Source organism: Molossus molossus, unplaced genomic scaffold (assembly GCF_014108415.1).
Source record: "Molossus molossus isolate mMolMol1 unplaced genomic scaffold, mMolMol1.p scaffold_m16_p_18, whole genome shotgun sequence".
Lineage (NCBI taxonomy): Eukaryota > Metazoa > Chordata > Mammalia > Chiroptera > Molossidae > Molossus > Molossus molossus.
This window is the reverse complement of record NW_023425353.1, coordinates 35,135,131-35,154,510: the sequence shown is the minus strand read 5'-3', so window position 1 is coordinate 35,154,510 and position 19,380 is coordinate 35,135,131. Positions and strand designations below refer to the sequence as shown.

At 47.9% G+C, this 19,380-nt stretch overlaps 1 protein-coding gene across 1 annotated transcript in view; it reads left to right on the top strand.

Moving 5' to 3' along the window:
* Nucleotides 1–19,380, top strand: part of EPHB1 (EPH receptor B1) — a 413,891-nt gene that overhangs the window by 270,179 nt on the left and 124,332 nt on the right. The window contains exon 4 of the mRNA XM_036266458.1: nucleotides 3,376–3,531. Within this exon, the coding sequence (XP_036122351.1) occupies nucleotides 3,376–3,531 (156 nt within the window). The remainder of the gene's footprint in view (nucleotides 1–3,375; nucleotides 3,532–19,380) is intronic.

Sequence of the window (19,380 nt, the reverse complement as noted above, 5' to 3'; positions counted from 1 at the left end):
TGAAAAGGCTTTGTGGACTAGCCTGACACTTCAACCATTACTTAAAGCATTAATTCTATGAGAATATATAGCACAAGTATGCTTACAAGTTGCAATCTAAAAATTTAATAAATGAACCTAAGAATGCTGCTTCTTTATAAGATAGGGAATGTATAGACACAGATTAATTAAAATCTTAACTTATGAAATATGAATATTAAGGAGATTCATTCAGGTAATTATAGGTAAGATATATGTTATAGGTATAATGTTTCGCTTATTATATAAGACAGATAATCTATGGAGAAACGCATTCTTCCATTTGCCTGCTTTGGGACTCAAAACTTATATTCTAACCCTGGATTCTAAAAGTTCCTGTGAAGAAAACTTGTCTTTCAAAAGAGAATGGGTTTGTTGGGATGGAGAGGAGTTAGCATTATTTAGTACTTATTAATGGTAGCACATTTTAATATCTGAGTTTATTAAATTCTAATGATCCGTGGAAGCTGTGAGAAGTGCGAGTTTATTTTTTATTGATCATTTATACAGATGAACAAGTTGAGGTGCTGAGGGATACATGGCTGGCCAGGGATCGATCACCCGCCCAGGAATCAGCAGAGCCAGGAATCAGATACAGGGTTGTCTGACCACTGCCTGGTGTCCCCTGCCTCGGGGGAGGATGGAATCACACCCTTCCCAGGACTTCTCTCCCCAACCTTCCTGGGAGCACCTTCCTGTAAAGTCCAGCCTGGACCAGCTCTTCTCCATTTCTTCCCCTTGGGGCCGCCTTAGGGTCCAGAGACTTTGCCTCCCTTCATAAGAAATTTCAGGAAGGCACTTTCCAAATCCCTTCACCACTTGTGGATATCAAGATGATTGTTTATGCTGTTAACTCATTAAATGCAAAGCAAAGAGGCTTTTAAGTGCTGGAAAGAAAGTGAAAACACGTTGTACTTCTTAGACTGATACATTAAGAAAATTACAGTGCAGACGGGACCATATGAATGCATGAGAGACACCACTTTCCCTTCCCCCACTCTCCAGGGAAAGAGCTTCTGCTGTGTTTGGACAGACAGGCCTGGGATTACTCTGTATTCTTCAGCCCCAGACCTGAACGGGGCCCAGCAATGCTGGGTGATTTACAGTGGAAAGGACCAGGTGCTTCTCACAGGAGACAAGAAAGATATTGGGGAAGAAGAAAGGAAGAGAGGAAGAAACATACAGAGGGAGAAACGATCCTCAGTGGGCTTGGACAGATGGGCCAGTAATTCAAATTCTAGAATACTTGGGTATACTATTCAGAGTTTTCACTTTGGTGTATTATTTGTTGAGTCTTTAGTAAAGATTTAATTTTTTTTCTTTCCATGGAGAAGTTTCTTTTGAATGTGCTAAGATGAGTCAGCAAGTGACCCATTTTCACATGCGTCACAACAAACATCTATAATGACCTTGTTGGATCATCTAGACAACATTTACCTCAGTGTGTTTCACAAAACTTGACTCCCAGGTGATACTCTACAAAATAGAGCATTTTGGTGAGAAAACATAGCATTCTATACCCCAGTTTTTGGAGTTCTGAGAAATTCTGTAATAAAAAATGAGATTAACTTTTCAATCTACATTTTCAAAATATCTGAACTCAGAACCGTTTTGTAAGGAACAGATGCTAACAATCCAAAGAAGGTGGACTCCATGAAACATTCTTGGGTTATGTCATTCCAGAACATTCCAATTCAGAAATTGCCTCTCTTCCAAGATGAGCTCCCACCCCAGGCCACTTCCAGAGTAATCGAAACACTGTATCTCTCATCAAGTGAGCAAAGGAGTGAGGAAACTTTCCCAGCACAGGAAGCAGGACTTCCTTCTTGTCTTAGTAAAGTAGCTGTGGATATTTCCCAAATAGTTCATGTGTATATTATTACTATCATTTCTCCCACAGTGTGATCCTGGATGACTTTTTGAACCTCTTCATGTCTCAGTTTCCTCATTAGCAAAATGGAGATAATAATAGCAACCCCATAGAGTAATGCATGTAATGCACTTAACAAGAATGTTAACAGATGGTGGCTACCACTATTATTAGAGGATACTGTGCACTTGCCAGGAGGGAACTATATATTTGGGAAGATGAGCTCTGTATCAATAGATGCCATAATTAATGCTACTTCTGTTCCAGTGAGGATCACATTGTTTTAGAATTGAATGAAGATTAGGTCAAGAGCTTCTTGAAGGCAGGCTGTGTTCTCTAGATTCCCTGGATCAGGTCCATAGAAGGGTTACAGTAAATATTTGTGGAATGAATTAGTGAGCTGTGTAAAAAAACAACAAAATGAGTTGACCGTGCAATAAGTTTACCTGGTCTCAGAGGAAGATGAGCCAGAGTACAATCCTGGGGGCAGGAAGAGTCAGGAACTGAGATGGTGAGAAAGGGCTTCAGAGAAAGGAGGAATATTTTGAGGAATCAGCAGGGAGGAGACCAGATATCTGGAGTAGAAGGTCTCTGTAGGTGAGACATGGTGAAATCTGAGGGATGGACTGGATGGAGTCAGATTTTGGGGGCATGTCTCTTCAAAGGTGATTACCCAGGGAGTTAAGAGGAAGTGCCTCACATCTGAGGGCACCTCTAGTTGGCACCAGGCTGTGCCAGGCTTTCCCAGTGTCCCTGCATGATAGATGACACCCAGTGCATGACACATTCCCTGGTTCGCTGCCCGCAGAGCCATCCTTTTCTTGCCTCACCCTCCAAAGCATTTCAAAATGCAATTAAGGGAAAATGATGTTGTTAAGTCAGTAACCTTGAAATCACTTTAATTTCCTTTTAAAGAATCACTCATGAAATACAGTCCTTTACTGTCATTCATAACAAGTGCTTGTTAGCACAGCACACTGTGCCCCTCACACGTGTTGCAACATGGCACTTCAGAACCATGGGTCTTGTCCATTGGTCAACCAGGACCCCTTCCCATCCAAGAACATTAGGCAAGATTTCTTTAGTGAATGGCTCAGGGTAACACCCTGGCTATTAACCAGGTAGAACAGGGAAGGAATAACCATTTATAGATCACCTAGGTCCCAGATGCTGAAGTACACATTAGATTCATTTTCTCAATTAAATCTCTTGACACACGTGAAAGGGAAGAATCATTATTCATATTGCTCAAGTGAGAGAGGCCATTGGTACCAGGAAGGTATTTTGCACTAAGGATGTTTGAAGACTTGGAAGTGTTAAACATGACTTTTCTAACTCTGAAATGCTCATCTTGGGCAGGGGATATCTCCATGTCCTTTGGCGGGGGTGGGGTGGGGTGGCATCAGAATCTTTTGTTTTTCAGTTCCAGGGAAAGGCCTCTCACTGCCGCTCTCCCACTAATTTCATACGATCTCTTTGTGTTTCAGCCTGCCCTGCAGGGATGTTCAAGGCCAGCCAGGAAGCTGAGGGCTGCTCACACTGCCCCTCCAACAGCAGATCCCCCTCAGAGGCATCTCCCATTTGCACCTGCCGGACCGGCTATTACAGAGCGGATTTTGACCCCCCAGAAGTGGCATGCACTAGTAAGTGTCTAGTAAGGGCTCTGGGCTGGGAAGTTTGGTGCAAGTGTTGGGCCTGGGGCAAGGGAGACTAAGACAACATTCTCTAATTGTGCTCTGGCTGCAGTGCTGAAATGCAGCTGCGGTGCTGAAGTGCTGGCTGTGGTGCTGAAATGCTGGCTGTGGTGCTGAAACGGACAGCTCCTTGCTGGGCATGCAGGGCCCCTTTCTCTGCTTAGTATCACAGGGTCAAGATTATGTTCTTTCTTATTTACCTCCTCCTCCCACATGGGAGAGTCTTCCTCCCATCAAAAAAAGACAACTTCTGCTCACCATATATTAAAAACGGCAACCTGGAGAGTTCTTTGAGTGCAAAGATCCTCTAGGAGATTGCAACAGTTCCTAGTAACTCTTCCAGTCACCTCCTCCAGGAAGCCTGCTTGGTCCTGACAGCTGAGAATATCCTCTGTCTTTATGAGCTTCCTGAATTTCTATGACCAATTCTCCTCAGACTCTCATAATTTTATTACTTACCTAAATGTTCTGTACTTGCCTTCTCAGCTACATTGTGTCCCTCTGCCCCTTGCAGTGCCTAGTAAGGTGCAGCATCTGTGCCCTCGCCAAATGACAAGACCAGAGGCTTGGCCATAGTAGCCATCTATGTCCAAGCTCCACCACTCTCCCATTCTCTGCCCTAGAGAGGAGGGCAGTCATCCTGACAAAAGTGTGTGTTTTGGGGGTGGTCACCACCACCCCCAAAATACACACTTTTGTCAGGTGAGGATGGGGAAGGGGAGAATTTTCTCACAGTCTTCTCCCCTATAATTGTGGGCAGGCAGGAAGCACTAACTCTCTCTGCACAGCACTTTAGATAAAATGCTCCGACTCCCCTAAGTATTGCAGCCATAAAGCACAGATGATCTTTCTTTCTTTCTTTTTTCCCCCTGCAGGTGGAGGGTGGGTGTGATCTTTCTTTTTGGTATTCTTATTAGCCTCTCCTATTTAGCCTCTAATGATGCCAGAGCTTTCTTCTGCTTTGGATGCTCTTGCCTGGCTCCCTGTGAAAGAAACATGTCCTCCACCTTAGACTAAATTCCTTCCAATCACCCCCAGCATAGAGTGGCACAGAGGGAATGTTTCATACACACTTGTAGTTTGATGGGGGAAAAAATGACTGAGCTCCTAGTAGAAGAATCTTAATTCTGGCTTTGCAGTGTATGTAACCTTTGCTGGGTGAAGAGAAATGAAAGCATCTTCTAGATCAAGGTCCTGAGGTCGATCAATGTTTATAGATTTGAACTGGGAAAAAAAAGTTTATCCTCTTGTAAACTGATTTCCCCCCAACCTCCCTCTCTGGTGGGTTGACATAAACAGAAATGATTCCATTTCTGCTGACTAGAGTCCCTGTCTTTCTGTGGCAGTGTCTTCTGTTCTGGTTTCTGAGGTTCCCCTGGAGGTCTCTGTGTCCCTGACCCATTGTTTAATGCACTTCTCTGGAACCCACTTAAGGATGAGGAATCACCACTGCCTGGATGTCCAGACTAAGGACTGGTCTCCATGGTTGTGAATGCACATACGTAGGGTCTCACAGATTCCCTCCTGAAGAAAAAAAAAAATCCCTGCTCTGGCCAGTGTGGGTCAACAGGTTGAGCATCATCTTATGCACCAGAAGGTCACTGGTTTGAATACAGGTTAGGGAACAGGCTCAACTTGCAGGCTTGATCCCCAGTAAGGGGCATGCAAGAAGCAGCTGATCGACGTTTCTTTCTTACATCAATGTTTTTCTTTCTCTCCCTCTGCCTTCCTCTCTCTCTCTAATACCAATAGAAAAACAGCCCAGCTGGTGTGGCTTTAGTGTTTGAGCGTTGACCCATGCACCAAGAGGTCACCGGTTCAATTTCCAGTCAGGGCACTTGCCCAGGTTGTGGGCCAAATCCCCAGTAGGGGGCATGCAGGAGGCGGCCAGTTGATGTTCTCTCTCATCAATGTTTCTAGTTCTCTCTCCCTCTCCCTTCCCCTCTCTCTAAAATCAATAAAGGAAAAAAATTAAATAAATAAAAACATATTTAAAAAAATTTCCTCCCATTCTGCTTGTGGACCATCTCTCACTGGCCAGGTTCCATCTGCTGACTAACCCCTGCACGTGGAAAGCTGGGCCTCACAGCTTTCCACCTTAGGAGCCCACCCTGTAAACCCATCCAGCCCTTGGATAAGGCCACCAGGCAGGCAGTGGCCGAGTGCTCAGAATGCTGACATGGAGCTGTCCTCCTTGCCACAGAGCACTCCTCCTATCTACCTTCAGGGCTTGTCTTCCACCCATCTAACCTGATGCACTTGAACCAATGGGACTGATTCCTGGAACAAGTAGGAAGATCCCAAAGCCTGCAGTCTACACATTTAGACTCTCATTCCCCTCTGCCTACCCATATCCTGAGTCCACCTCCCTGAAAGCAGACCTCTCTCCTGTCTCTGACCCAGCTGTCTCTGGGGTTAGACACACCATTCTCACCCACTGTGGTCCCACCACAATCTCCCTATCTTGCCCAGAGTAGGGGTGAATGCTAGACTTGCCTGTGTGTGTCACCACCCACCTTAGACAGACCTGTGCTCTTGTGCCCCAGATATAGAGTGCTAGGGTCAGACTGGTAATCACCAAATCAAAGCCATACTTGTCTGTGGCCATCAGGTCTGAGAACAGCTCACTGGTGCATTGTCCGGCCTTGGCCTGCAGGGGCAAGCATTTGGTGAGGGTCCCAGAGGCCGGGCCGGGCTGCTGCACCAGCTAGGCAAAACAAGTGTAAATAAACCTATTATTTTATTGAGCCTCATTATATATTTGATTTATTGTGTGCCAGTGAAGTACTGTATGAAGAAGTCAATTTGTTGGCTTTTATAATCTCATTAGGGTTTCCTTTTAAAGCATTCTAATTGGAGGTACCATCTGTTCTCTTAAAAAGGCATCACACATCACCACAGTAAATAATTTTTCAGATACCAGGAGCCTATCTGAAGCTGCTGAGGCCAGGCACAGCCCTGCACCATGGCCCCGGGGGCCCAGCTGTTTACACAAGTAGAACAAGGCAGCCAGACACAAGCCCATCCAGGCCTGAGAGAGGCTGATTGGGGCAGGGAGGGGACAGGCGCCATTCTCTTTGCAAGAACCATCCTCCATCCATCCAACCAGGGAGCAGATCTGGCCCGGCGGGGCAGGGAGGACCCCGGTAAAGGGAAGCTCTGTCTTTCTAGAATGTGCAGGACGGTGGGCATCTATGGTGTCCAGGTCCTGTGGGCATGGGGGAAAGGGGACAGTGTCAGGAGTATCCAAGACTGCTGGCCTCCAAGTCTAGAAGGGCCTCAGGTTTGGCCTGTTGCCATCATCACCATCATCTTTATATGAGATTATATCAGCAGTCACACTTCTTCACTGACAACACTGAAAATTTTATAAAGAATCTTACCATTTAAAGTGTGCTCTTTTACAAGGCTGAAATACCTATAGTGCACTGAAAATTAATATTTGAATGAATTTCATTAATCTCTTGAGACCAGCACATATATATTCATTATATTTTTATAGCGTTATAAATGTTTGCTTATTCAAAATTAATCGAAACATTTAGAATGCTACTTTTGTAGCCCTGTGTAGGCATTTCTTCATTTTATTTTTAATCTTCTGGGAGAGCCTTGAATCTCCTTGACCTCTGAGAGGCCGTGGCAGCCCTGTGCGTCCGGCTTTGTCCTTGACCGAGTTTGCGGACTCCCCGCGGCAGTGTCAAAGGGGTTGGTGTGCTCCAAGTGCAGTCAGAGGAGGGGTATAGTGAGCTCTGTCTGAGTGTGGTGATGTCATTGTTGCTGGTCCGTAGACACCCAACCCTTTTCTTCCTTCTTCTTCATCCTCCCGGTGCCTCTGCCTGGAGTTTGGGATCCGCTGCATGAACACCTGGCTGACCGTTCCCTGCCCAGCCCAATACCTGCTCATACTCTCCAGGAGGCTTTGTCCCCCGAAGGCTCTAAAAGGAGGAAAGAGAAGGCTGATTTAAGGGTTTAGGCTGCACACGGCAGCATGTCAGGGCAGCCCTCAAAGAAAAAGTGACGGCCTAAGCCATGGCAGGTTGAGGCGAGAGCTTGGGATAGCTAGAGGCAGGCAGGTCACAGGCGACCCTCACCTCTGAATGAAGCCAGGCTGTGTGGACAGTGTAGGGGTCAGGGGAAAAGGTCGAGGGGGAGGTGCAGCCCACCGAGGGGAGGGCTGTGAAGGTTGTGGGCTAAGCAGCTGGCTCTGAGCTTGGGCTAACAAGAGATTGCCACCTTCCTCCTCCCCCGGGGAGTCCTGGCATCCGATTTCCCTGATCCTGGGTGGGTTCTGGGAAAGCTCATTGAATCATCGATTGTATACCCTGGTTGGAAGATGGGCTGTGGCAATTCACAGACAAAGGTTTGAATCTCCACTCTGCCTCTTACCTTGTCTGTGACCTTGGGCTAATTTCTTAGCTTCTTTCACTCTGTCATTTTGTCTTTATGACCTTGTGAGAATGTAAGCCTTTCTGGGTTGTTTTGAGGAATAAGCAAAATAGTACTTTAGAGTCTTTGGCGCTGTGCCTGATTCATAGCAAACTCTCAACCAAGTGTTAGAACTTGCTTTGGTTTCATCCCTGGAAAGTGTGAAGACGGCAGCAGGTTTGGAGGTTTCCAGTATGACAGGATGTGGAAGATCTAAAAATAACAGGGACATCCTCAGGGAGAGTCCAGGTTGTGGCTGTCCCTGAGCATTGCGGCAGAATCCGCTGTGGAGCCCCAGACCGCACAGTCGCCTGGGCCTGAAGACCCTTTGGAAGCAATGAGAAGGCGATGGCCACACGACCAGACCTCCTGGGGGACCAGGGATGCCAGACCCGCACCTCAGCGCCCCAGCTGCTGCCGAGCCTGTCCTCCGGCGCCGAGAGACGCTAGGCAGCAGCAGTGACGACGGACAAGACGGGCTTTTGGCTCTGCGGGAGCAGGGGCTCCTCCGGGTGGGACACGCTTCTCCACGGGAAGTGGTGGGGAAGTGTGGCGGGGCCAGTGGGGAGCCAGCACGGCCAGGACCGCGTGTGCAAGTGCACGGCTGTGTCACACCAGCGCCGACCTGCGCCCCTTCGACATTAAATAATTTCTAGTTTACTGGAAGAAATGGAAAGGAGGAATTCATGAAGTGGGTGAAAATAGATAATTATGCCTTATAAAATTTCTGTCTGTGAAAAACTATGCAGAAGGACTGGTGTAAAAATAATTACCTTGCTACATTTTTTACCACAAAAAAATACACAACTTTTTCTGTCACCCACCTGGGAGAAACTTGGAAGAATCACAGAAACAAGCTAGTGCTTGTCTTACTTCTGTATTTCCGTTCAAGATAGAATGGGTTTTTCTCTGCAGTCTGCTCATAGAAATAGGATGCAGAAGGGGCCCCAGAGGTCTCTGTCTTGTCCCTGGCCTTCCGGCCATCCCCTCATAGAAGGGGGCGCAGTGCTGGCCAGCCCTCCGGGGTCCCCCAGAGACCATTCCTGACCTCCCTTCTGACTCACACGGGAAGGCCGGGACTTGGGGTGTGGATCTGGTGCTAGGACCCTGGGACGTTTCAGCCGTGAGAGCGGACGTGAGCAGGAGCTTCTCGTTAGCAGAACCGAGCAGGTTGGACTCTGATTGGGAGGTTGTGAGAACTGAATGGCAGAAAGTCAGTGAAGCCCCAGGGTGAAAATTCAGCTCTGTCTACCTCCAGCGTCTCAGCCTGATGCACAGTGGGAGCTACACGTTGGCACCCCTGAGGAGGGTGGTGCAGATGGCCATGACGATGATGCAGACTTGCTGTTACTCTTGCTGGAATCTGCCCTCCCCAGAGAAGGGTGTGGACCCTTTTCTCCCTTTCCAGTCGCTGCCTGCTCCAGTTCCTCTCCTGTAAGCTCATGTTTCATCCTTTTAGGGGCTGGCAGCTGGCCCCGATTTCATCACAACCATCCCAGGGCACCAGGGTGGTCCCTGTGTCACAGGGATCATGCTCTTTGGATGGACCGCCCAGAGTATGGTGGCGTTGCCCAGATGGAGGACACCAGAGCCCAGAGGACAGAAAGGGACTTGGACTGACTCCTGCAGCCAGGCCTTTGGCCTTCGGGGTGTAGTGGAGAGCCTGTGATGACGTCAGTTCATAAACCTCTCTCCCTGGTCTCGGTTCGTGCTGGGTCACGTCATCCGGATCACCAGGGAGTTTTTTCTTTACAGCACTGGTTTTTAAATGCAGTCCCCTGTTTCTGCAAGCTGCTTCAACGTCACTGGGAACTTGCAAATACCAATTCTCAGCCTCTCCAGGCCTGCTGAAGGAGACACTCTGGGGGTGGCGGGTGAGGTCAGCAGTCGGAGTTTTAACAAGCCCTCCAGGTGATTCTGAAGCATGCTAAAGTTTGAGAACATTGCCTTAGCGTGAAGTCCTATTCTCTGTCCTCCTAGGGAGAGAGGCCCCTGAGTGAATTCCTACAGACTGGAGCCACGGGCCTGCCCTCCCCATCGATGTCTTGTGTGCTAGGCTGGCAGGGATGGAGAGAGGGAAGGAGGGAGGGAGGGAGGGAGGAGGGAGGGAGGGAGGGAGATTGGAGGAGAGGTGAGTGTGATGTGAGTCTCGGTAGTTCTCAGAACAGCTCCCACCTGCTCTGGCTTGGTTTCTGGTTCATTCTCACTTTGGGGTGTTTGGGGCAGTGTGGAGACCTGCAGTGCGCAGCATCGGCTAGGGCTGGGAGCAGTGGGGGGAGAGTGTGGAGATCAGGTAGCATGACCTGGTTGGAATGGGCTCAAAGAGGGAGAAATCGAGGCAGAAGCAAACTGACTGGCTCAGTTGGAGGATCAGGTCGAAAGGGACTATAAAGGGGGGATGGGCCTCACCCCTCAGATGGCCCGCTACCCCACCTGGCAGTTAATGGGCCAAGAGGGAACTCTGGGGCTGCCACTGCAGGGAAGGGCTTTTCAGACCAATAGGACAGGAAGGTCCCCCGGGGTGACAAATACCCCAGATTGAGGATTACACTACACTCGGGGGATGGTTTTTAAAATTTTGCCAAGATAGACCTCTTCAAAAGCATTTGCCTCTGTTCGTCTAGGAGTTGCCACATCTTGAAAGAGGGCTGCTCTACTCACAGTTAGCTTTACCTGTTGCTGACAAGGGCTTCCGTGAAAGATGCAAGCCCCAGTCTAGATAAAAGAGCTGCTTGATTTTACCCTGATCCATGGTCCATGTTACACATAAAACTATGTCATTTGTGCTTCGGGGGGGGAGGTAGTTCATGTTTTCCTTGAGGTGAGATTCGGACCAGGGTCATAGATGAACAAGGGTCAGGCTGTTTCTCAGATGCCCGGGTTTGGATGGTTTATACACCTGGATGCAGAATTGAGGAGCGTGGCTGTTAGCTGAAAGCCATTTGTAACTGTCACTGCTGTTTCGAGAAAGGTCATTGTTGCCCGTGTACACACGCTTTCACACTCCTATAATTTACGATTTCTTTTCACAGTTGTTTGACCCAGGTGGGCACAACCCTTCGGAGGCATCCTATAGCGCTACGTTTTAAGCTAATAGCCAGGCACCGGCGCTGACATTTCTGTTCGTGTTTCATCCTAAGAGCGTTGGGAGTCACAGACTGTTAACGTTCGGAGCAGCCTTCTAGCCGCTGCCGGACTCCTTCCCAATGGCAGCCTTCTCTCTCCAGTAACCCTGAGAGGTGGTCATTCCACTTTTCTTTTTCTGAGTATTTGTGACGACAGACTGGGTGTATTTGCAGGGCAGCCCCATTGCAGCACTAGGCAGCCACCACCCCTCCACGCAGCAGAGACCTTCTGGACCTCGGACTGGGCACCGATTTCCTCCCTCCCCTTTGGTCCACCGCTGAGGACCAGCGTTCTGGAGGTCAGCAATGTCCATGCTTGAGGAGACTTTCTTATCCTTCCCGAGTCACCTACTTTAGGCGGAACATCTCTTGGGTTATCTGTTCCCCAGAAAACATGATTTTCTGAACCCCACTGTCTTGGCTGGCAGTTTCTGAATCTGCTACATTAATCAATATAACTTTTAAAATGTTGCAGCCAGAGTGGGACATGCCCCTCATCCCAGAGCAAAGGTTCAGCGGAAACGTGATGGATTTTCTCCCGTGGCTCGGATACTGCTCCTTGTCCACCTTGGCTGCAGCCCTCACACCGTGGGCTCCCACCACACATTTTAGAAAAGAAACATCCAGTGTGTTCGCTTGTCCCTTTAGGAAATGCTGCCCACTTGGGTCTCCCCTATTCTGCACTTACAATTTTGCATTGTAGATTTAGGTAGGCACAGTGTTCATTCAAGTGTGGACCATTTTGAATACCAGTTTTTATCATCTTCCAAACGAGAAGGATTCACTTAAGTGTTAGGAGTGGGGGCTGCGGAGTCTATGGCTGGGCTCAGGTCCTGCTCTGCCACTTGTCAGCTGTGTGACCTGAGGCAGCTGACATGGCTTCGCTGTGTCTCCACTTTTCTCATCCATCAAATGGGCAGCGCACGTGCGTCGGCCTCACTGTGTTTTCAAGGGCATTAAATGTGGTAAAGCCGTTTAGAACAGTGTTTGGCTCACAGGAAGCATTCGATGAAAGTAAGCTATGTTATTTTATTACTATTCTTGGAGTATCCTACCCTACTGAATGTAATTTTCAAAGCTGCTGAGATCCAAGCACTGGCACGATCATTTAGCTAACATGTCTTCCTCTGGTATACATGTATCTATATAGTTTTTTTTCCATTACCATTGTCAAAATCTAGATATGCTATATATGAACCCCTTTCCTCTGCAGGCTCGTAAACTTTTAGAAAAAGAAACAATGTCATTGGCCTGATCTGTACTTAGAGACACATGCTGGCTCTTGTCACTCTTTCCTTGGGGCTCACGATGCACTGATTTCACTGCGAAGTTTCAGAAGTAGAAGGGAATTGGGGTGAATTTTATTTATTGAATCTACTCTTTATTTTGATGATCAGAACAAAGCTGTTCACCCCAGGGCTAGGACCCTCTATTGCCATGAGTGTTTCTTGGTGGTCTTCAGGCAGTGGCTCTGATAGTCCATTTGCAGGCTCTGGTGCCAGGAAGGGCTGGTCTGGGATGGACGCTGGAGCTTGATGGTGTTTGGGGCTCGGGGTTCTTAACCTTGCCTGCTCCAGTTCTCCTCCTCAAAGGAGAAGCGAGCAGAAGGAAGGACTCTGCATCCTCCGTCCTCTGCCAGAACCTCAGCTCATCCTCAGGAAGGAAGAGGCCCGGATGCCCTCTGAGTGCTCTATACCGGTTATATTCGACTGGTAGCTCTTGACATGCGGATCTGATTTTTTGTTTTTTCACTGCCTCATGACCTTACATAATAGGCTGCAACATAATCAAGTGGTAAGAGCCCTGCTGTTGGGATCAGGTAGGTCAGGGCTGACTCTTGGCTCCATCCCTCCCTTGCAGTGTGGCCTTAGGTAGGTTTCTTCACCTCTTTGAACCTCTATTGCTTTTCCATAAAATGAGGATGTTGATTATTATTGCTCCAGTTATGATGATGTATGTAAAACACACAAGTCAGTGTTAGACATATGGTAAGTGCTCAGTAAATTGTTGTCTTTTTTTTTTTTTTTTTGGTTGTTATGAATAATTTTTAAGAGGTAAGGTCATATCTAAATTGCACAGTCCACAAAAAGAACAGAATAAAAGGGTTGGGAAATGGGCCTGGTAGAACCAGTGCTCCAGGCGAAACATTCCAGGTGGGCTGATTTCGGCCACCATCACCCCGTCTTCTCCCCATCACAGTGTGATCACAAACCAGTGGGTCATTGTACAGACCATCTTGGTGCCGCAGCTCCTCATAGGTGGTACTCAGATGTGACTATGGTCCTGGCCCCCCCAGTCTCCCCTTTTTCATTCTTGTAACCCAGCATAAGATCCTGACCCAATTCTGACAGCAGAGACTCCCAAGCGCATAGTGGGGTCTGGGATGTAGCTCATTCTTAGACCTCTGGCCAGTGTTCTCTTTGTGGTCACCTTTCAAGGTCACCACTGCCAATCAGTCCTGGAACTCATATCGACCCACTGCACCCCCATGTTACCGATCATTGACTGTGCTCAGGAGTTAGGTTTAAAATCCACTCTCAACTCTCTTACACTGGCTGGGGTCCCAGACTCTACCCCCGTCTTTATTCCCTGACCCTCCGGCTGCCATCTTGGAAACCTGGTACAGGCGAACCTTTTTCCAAGTTGGATCTTCCAGACTTCCTGGTTTGGTAACACAGGTGGCCGTAACAGATATCCCTGACAGTTTCACTTGAGTGTGACAAAGACCAAGGGTCCCACGTGTCTTTGACTCTCATCATTTAGAAGAAGGCTACTTTGAACTTAGTGCAAGTGTAGATTCTGAACACTGTTCGAGAGAGCAGAAGCTGCCTGAGTAATGAGTGAAATCCCAGCTGAAAGTGTGCAAAGGGGTGGTGGAGGAGCCTGCCAAGAAGGCTTCTGATTGTGTGGCAATTTGGGTGAAGTGGACAGAAATGGGTATTACAGTTTGGGCACGTTCATGCTGTCTGAGTTACATGTGACATAGGACCAGGATGACAGCATTTTGCAGTGATTTATTTCGAACCCGTGGAGCTGGTCTTCTGAGAAGCTCTCCACACACTTGGCTGTAAAGTGCCCAGTCAGAGCCAGACACCTGATATGGTGTTGGCCGTGGGCTGAATAGATTCCCCAATGGGTAAACAATCATGGGTGACTTTGCAAAGGAAAAGCAGGCTGCAGTTTTGAGGTCAACCTCTGGAACGGCCCGGAATCCCTCAGCCCGTGCCAGAGCACACCTCTGCTCCCTCCATCAGGAGTGTGCTCACTGTGAAGGCTCAGGGACAGTGGTTTGTCTCAGAGGCTGAGGGACAGTGGGCCACAGGCCACTTGGACACACAGGCCCCTTTGTCTTCATTCTGTACAGAGAAGGGCAGGGCACTGGTACAAGGATGGGCCACCCCCCACCCTCACCCTGAGCTGTGGGCTTAGCCTTGCAGGTGGCCTTTTGAGCAGCTTGTCTGGGCAACCTCTGAGCTCTGCTCACCTTGGAAATGGCAATCAAAGATGCTCAACAGTGTGGAGAGGAGTGAGTCCGGCATGGCAGCTGTGGAGTGAGACAAAGCTTGGTGCAGGCTGGCTTCGCTGGGCCAGACATGCACCGAGGGTGGTGGCTGGGGGACCGCAGGTGGCAGTGGGAAGCCACGGTCACCACCCAGCCCTGCCAGTGCTCAGTGAGTGGAGACAGAAAGCCATTTAGTTCCCCAAGGAAGGATGCTGTCTACCGGCCAACAAAGGGGAACTTGCATGTGAGGTGAGACTTCACTGTCCCTATGGGTGAAGGGCAGGCTTTGTGCCCATGCCCAGGGAAAGGGCCTGTGTGCAGCTCTCATGAGATGAGCCATGCCCGTGCCCGCATGGGTTTGGGATGGTTCACGGTCTGAGTTTGCAGCAATTGAAAATGACATACTGGGACAAGTTGCTCTGTAGAAGGCTGTGCCCAAGCAGGAGCAATTCTTCTGTGGTGCCAGTGATTGAAGTGTGTTCTAAAGTCATTGGACTTCAGGAAGACGGACTGGCTTAGACTGTCGCCACCTTTGGTGAAAACAAACATTTTGCAGCCTGCCCTGGGAGAGCGTGGCCTAGCATGTGGGTCTTTCAGTTGGAAGATGTATGGAGAGCCTTTTGCTGAAACATTACCTGGGTCAGAGATGCCATGATCAGGATCTGGGAACGTACACCCTGCCCCAGTCTAGGGTGGGAGTCCTGTGTACAGCTGCAGAAGAGTCACAGAGGAGGTCTGCATGAGGCCTTAGGAGCCCTGGCACAAAGATGTTCTTCCTGCTTCTGAGGGCCTCGGGTCATAAGTCCAGGACAGTGCCATTTATTCATTGCACAGGTGTGCCCCTGCTCACTGTTCCTCTTCTAAAAGCTGAAGAGATGGACAGGGATATCTGGATTTTTATACCAGATAATCCTTGGTGCATGTAGGGCACACTAAGACACACTGAATGCTTCCACATATATGTTGCATTTGATTCTCCCATGAATGTGACAGGGCAGTGTCCCCTCCTTGTCCCTGTCCAGGCCTGGCCACAGTATCTGCCCAGCCTCCTCCGTCGGCGGCTTGTGTGGCTACTGTGCAGGAACCCGCCTCCACTGCAGACGTTGAGCTCCTTGGGGTAGATGTCTGCGAACTTTTCATACCATAACCTCACATACAGGGCGCAGCACACAATAGGGTCTGAGCAAACATGTATGGATTGATCAGTCAAGAAGCAGGAAATGATTAGGCTCAGAGGCTGCAAGTGATCTGCCTACGGTCGACCACATGGCAGCGAAGCTGCCACTCACCCTGGTTTTCTCTCTGTGGCTCCCGTGCATCTTTTATGCTCCAGAAGGTGCTGGGACCTCATTTTAGGACTAGGAAAGAGGTCTAGAAGGCCATGTCGTTAAGATGACATGACCTATGGCTGTCCTTGACTTGGAGTGTTCCCAGGGGTTCTGCAGGGGTTCTGAATCATGTCAAAGCTTTCCTCTCTCTGGCCTCATCTTGAGTCACAAGTAGAAGATTTAGCCTTCGATCCCTCCCCCACACAGACAGTGGTGTGTGACCAGACGGGCTGTAAACACATTCCTACTGAGAGGTGCTCTGCCTGCGGGGCCTCAGTGGTCCTCCAAGGGCTTCCGCAGCGCCATGGAAACCTAGATTCTCAGGCTTCTGCTCAGGCCAGACACAGGGGCTGTCTCTTTTTCCAGAAAGAAAAATCCACCCCCTTTCTCCCAGACAATTAACTCCATCAAAGCAGAAGAAACAAGAAGTACTTTCTACAAACATTTGTGTTTGGTGAAATGTGTAACACTAGGTTCTTTGATGTTCCCAAAATCCCTCTCCACAGGGTCCCTCCTTGTTTTGATTAATCACTTCTTCTTATGAACTGTTATGATTAGGAGAATTGCCTGAGTACAGACCCAGTGATTCCAAGACCCCAATGAGCAACACGCGCAGACGTGCTCAGCACGATCCTGGAAGCACGGCTGCTGTTTCTACAAGGAAGCTACTGAAATGGTTCAGGAATAAGAGCTCCCTTCTTCTACAAGAGACCTACATGCCATCCCTCAGCACCTGGCTGCATTTGCATCACACCTGCACCTTACACACCTAGTGCCTCCCCCCTGGGCCGGAGAGCTGTTAGGGTGAGCTTTGCAATGGGCCAGGCCTGCACTCGAGTCTTGACTTCACCACTCAGCAGCCATGTGATATGGACAAGTTACTTCATATCTCTGAGTGACAATTTCCTCAAATAGTGTGTTGGGAAGATTAGATTTTATTAAGTAATGTACCAAGATGGCTATGGCTAAGACAGTACTTTGGATATAGGGCATATTATTAAAACAATATAAAAATTTTAAAGAACTCCATTGAATGGAAACCAAAACCATCTCTGTTTTTTGTTTTGTTTTGTTTTGTTTTGTTTTGTTTTGTTTTGTTTTCAAATGTACCTTATAGAAATCTACTCCAGGCAAACTACTGGCATTAATCATTCACTCAGTGGCATGAACCGAACAGTTTTACTAAATCAAAGTCTTGGCCTCTGACACCCATGCAGATGGCACAGGTGTCTGTCTACAGGAAGCCTATGTCTCTGGGGCTCATTTAAAATTGATTTCAAAGGTGGCACAAAATTAGAATGTTGGGATTCCAGGACTGCTAGGAAAAGTAAAGCAACATGATTTCCCCAGGTTTCAACATCCTCTCCTCCTTGCCCAAGGGGGACCTCCTAAATTTTGAGAAGAGGAGCCAGGTGCCCGAGTCTGCAGTGGAACAGGCACCACTCAGCCTCCCAGCCCCTGCTGCCTCGGGCCCCCAGCACAACTCCCTTTTTGGAGGGGACACCCCCGAACTTCAGACTCCATCGCCTTCACATTAAGCAAAACTGCTCCAAATGTCTGGTGCTCAGCATTCACGAATCATAGACAATCCTTGGTTAGTTTCTTCCCCGAACCAGAAGCCTCTTTATGGTTCTGCAGTGGAGAGGACAATGCCCCAACAATCTATTCATTTTGATGCCACTACTTTCCAAGGTCCCTGATAACTTACCCCTGGTTTCCTGATGTAGCCTCAAAACAGCCACCCACCCCCATCCCATGTTGATAAGACCTGACAACTCCGATGACATGGATCCCTGTAGTTGTGTTGTTATTGGTGCCTCACATAGAATCTGCAGGAGCTCCCCCACTGCCATCCAGGAAATCTCATTGAGAGAGGTGGGGAGCATGCGGGCTCATGCCCCTCTCCGAGGTCCTGAAGCGGTATGGTACACCACATCACAACTTTTCCCCCTGGGACAATGGTCATTCTTGTCCAGTCTCTCCCAGGAAGAGGAAATAGTGTCTCAGGAGGGAAGGAGCAAGGGAATGAGAGGCTGCTGAACATCGGCTGGGGAGTGTCATAGCTACACGGGCAACTTGAAAGAATAGAGGTTTTGTTTGTTTTTTGACATGGTTTTCAAATAACCAGTTACCAAAGAACAAATCCAACTGAACATGAAGCTGACTTCATGTTTATTTTATGGCTCTATTACAGTTCTGAAGGCTGCAAACTTTGCCTCTTTTATCTTGTGTTATCCTCCAACCCATCCTGTTTTTAGCTCTGTGTGCTGTACTGAGGGCAACGACATGACAACCACCCTGACTAGATTTCTGCATATTTTGCCTTCATACAAAGTATCTTCAGACCTCTGCAGCCCCCATTTCCTGTCTGTCCCTGCTCCTTGACTCATCTTTTCATAAAATCTTATAGAACTTTCCCCTTCTTCAGAAAGCCTTCCAATCACTCAGACATGATTTCTTTAAGTAGCTATTTCACTGTGAGCAATGGGTAGAGTTTGAACTATACTTTTTGATGACCAATCCTCCTATGTCTTCCTGGCCCCTTGTACCACACTTTTTTCATCATCCTACCCCTGATATCTTTTTCTAGTCTCCTTCTCTTTGCCCTCTTAACTCAGTTCACATTGAAATATGCAGTCATTTTTCCAAACTGCAACATTGACTCTTTTCAGCCATGAGAACATTACTGTTTTGCATTCTTGACTCACAATATCAGGAGTCTTGAATATCAAGAGTCTTTCTTAGCTCATTCTCAGACCATAGCACACATCTTTTGTCTAAAGGGAGATTAAGCCCTGACTGGTTTGGCAGACCAAAGGGTCACGGGTTTGATTCCTGATCAGGGGTGCATACCTGGGTTGCAGGTTTGATCCCTGGTCCTGGTTGGGATCGTGTGGGAGGCAACCAATCAATGTGTCTCTCTCACATTGATGTTTCTCTCTCTCTCTCTCTCTCTCTCCTCCCTCCCGTCCACTCTACAAATTAATGCAAAAATATTCTTGGGTGAGGATTAAAAAAATGAATAAACTAAAAAAAAAAAAAAAAAGAGATTGAGTAGAAGACATAGTTTATCATAGGAGTAAAGAAGGGGCTTTTCTTGCCCATGAGTGGAAGAAGACAAGTAAGCCCAAATACCATGTCAAGGCCAGACCACTTTTTAGGAGGCCAGGGAGCATTATATACCTGAATAGCTTGCATGTACAAGAATAACTTGTCTTATTGCACTTCACATTATTGCACTTTGAAGATAATGTATTTTTATTTTTTTATTTTACAAATTGAAGGTTTTTGGCAATCCTGTACTAAGCAAGTCTGTCGGTGTCATTTTTCCTGATGTTTTTGGGGTAATTCTCACACTATCTTGAACTTTTTCATTATATAAGATTTGTTATGATGATCTATGATCAGTGATGTTTGA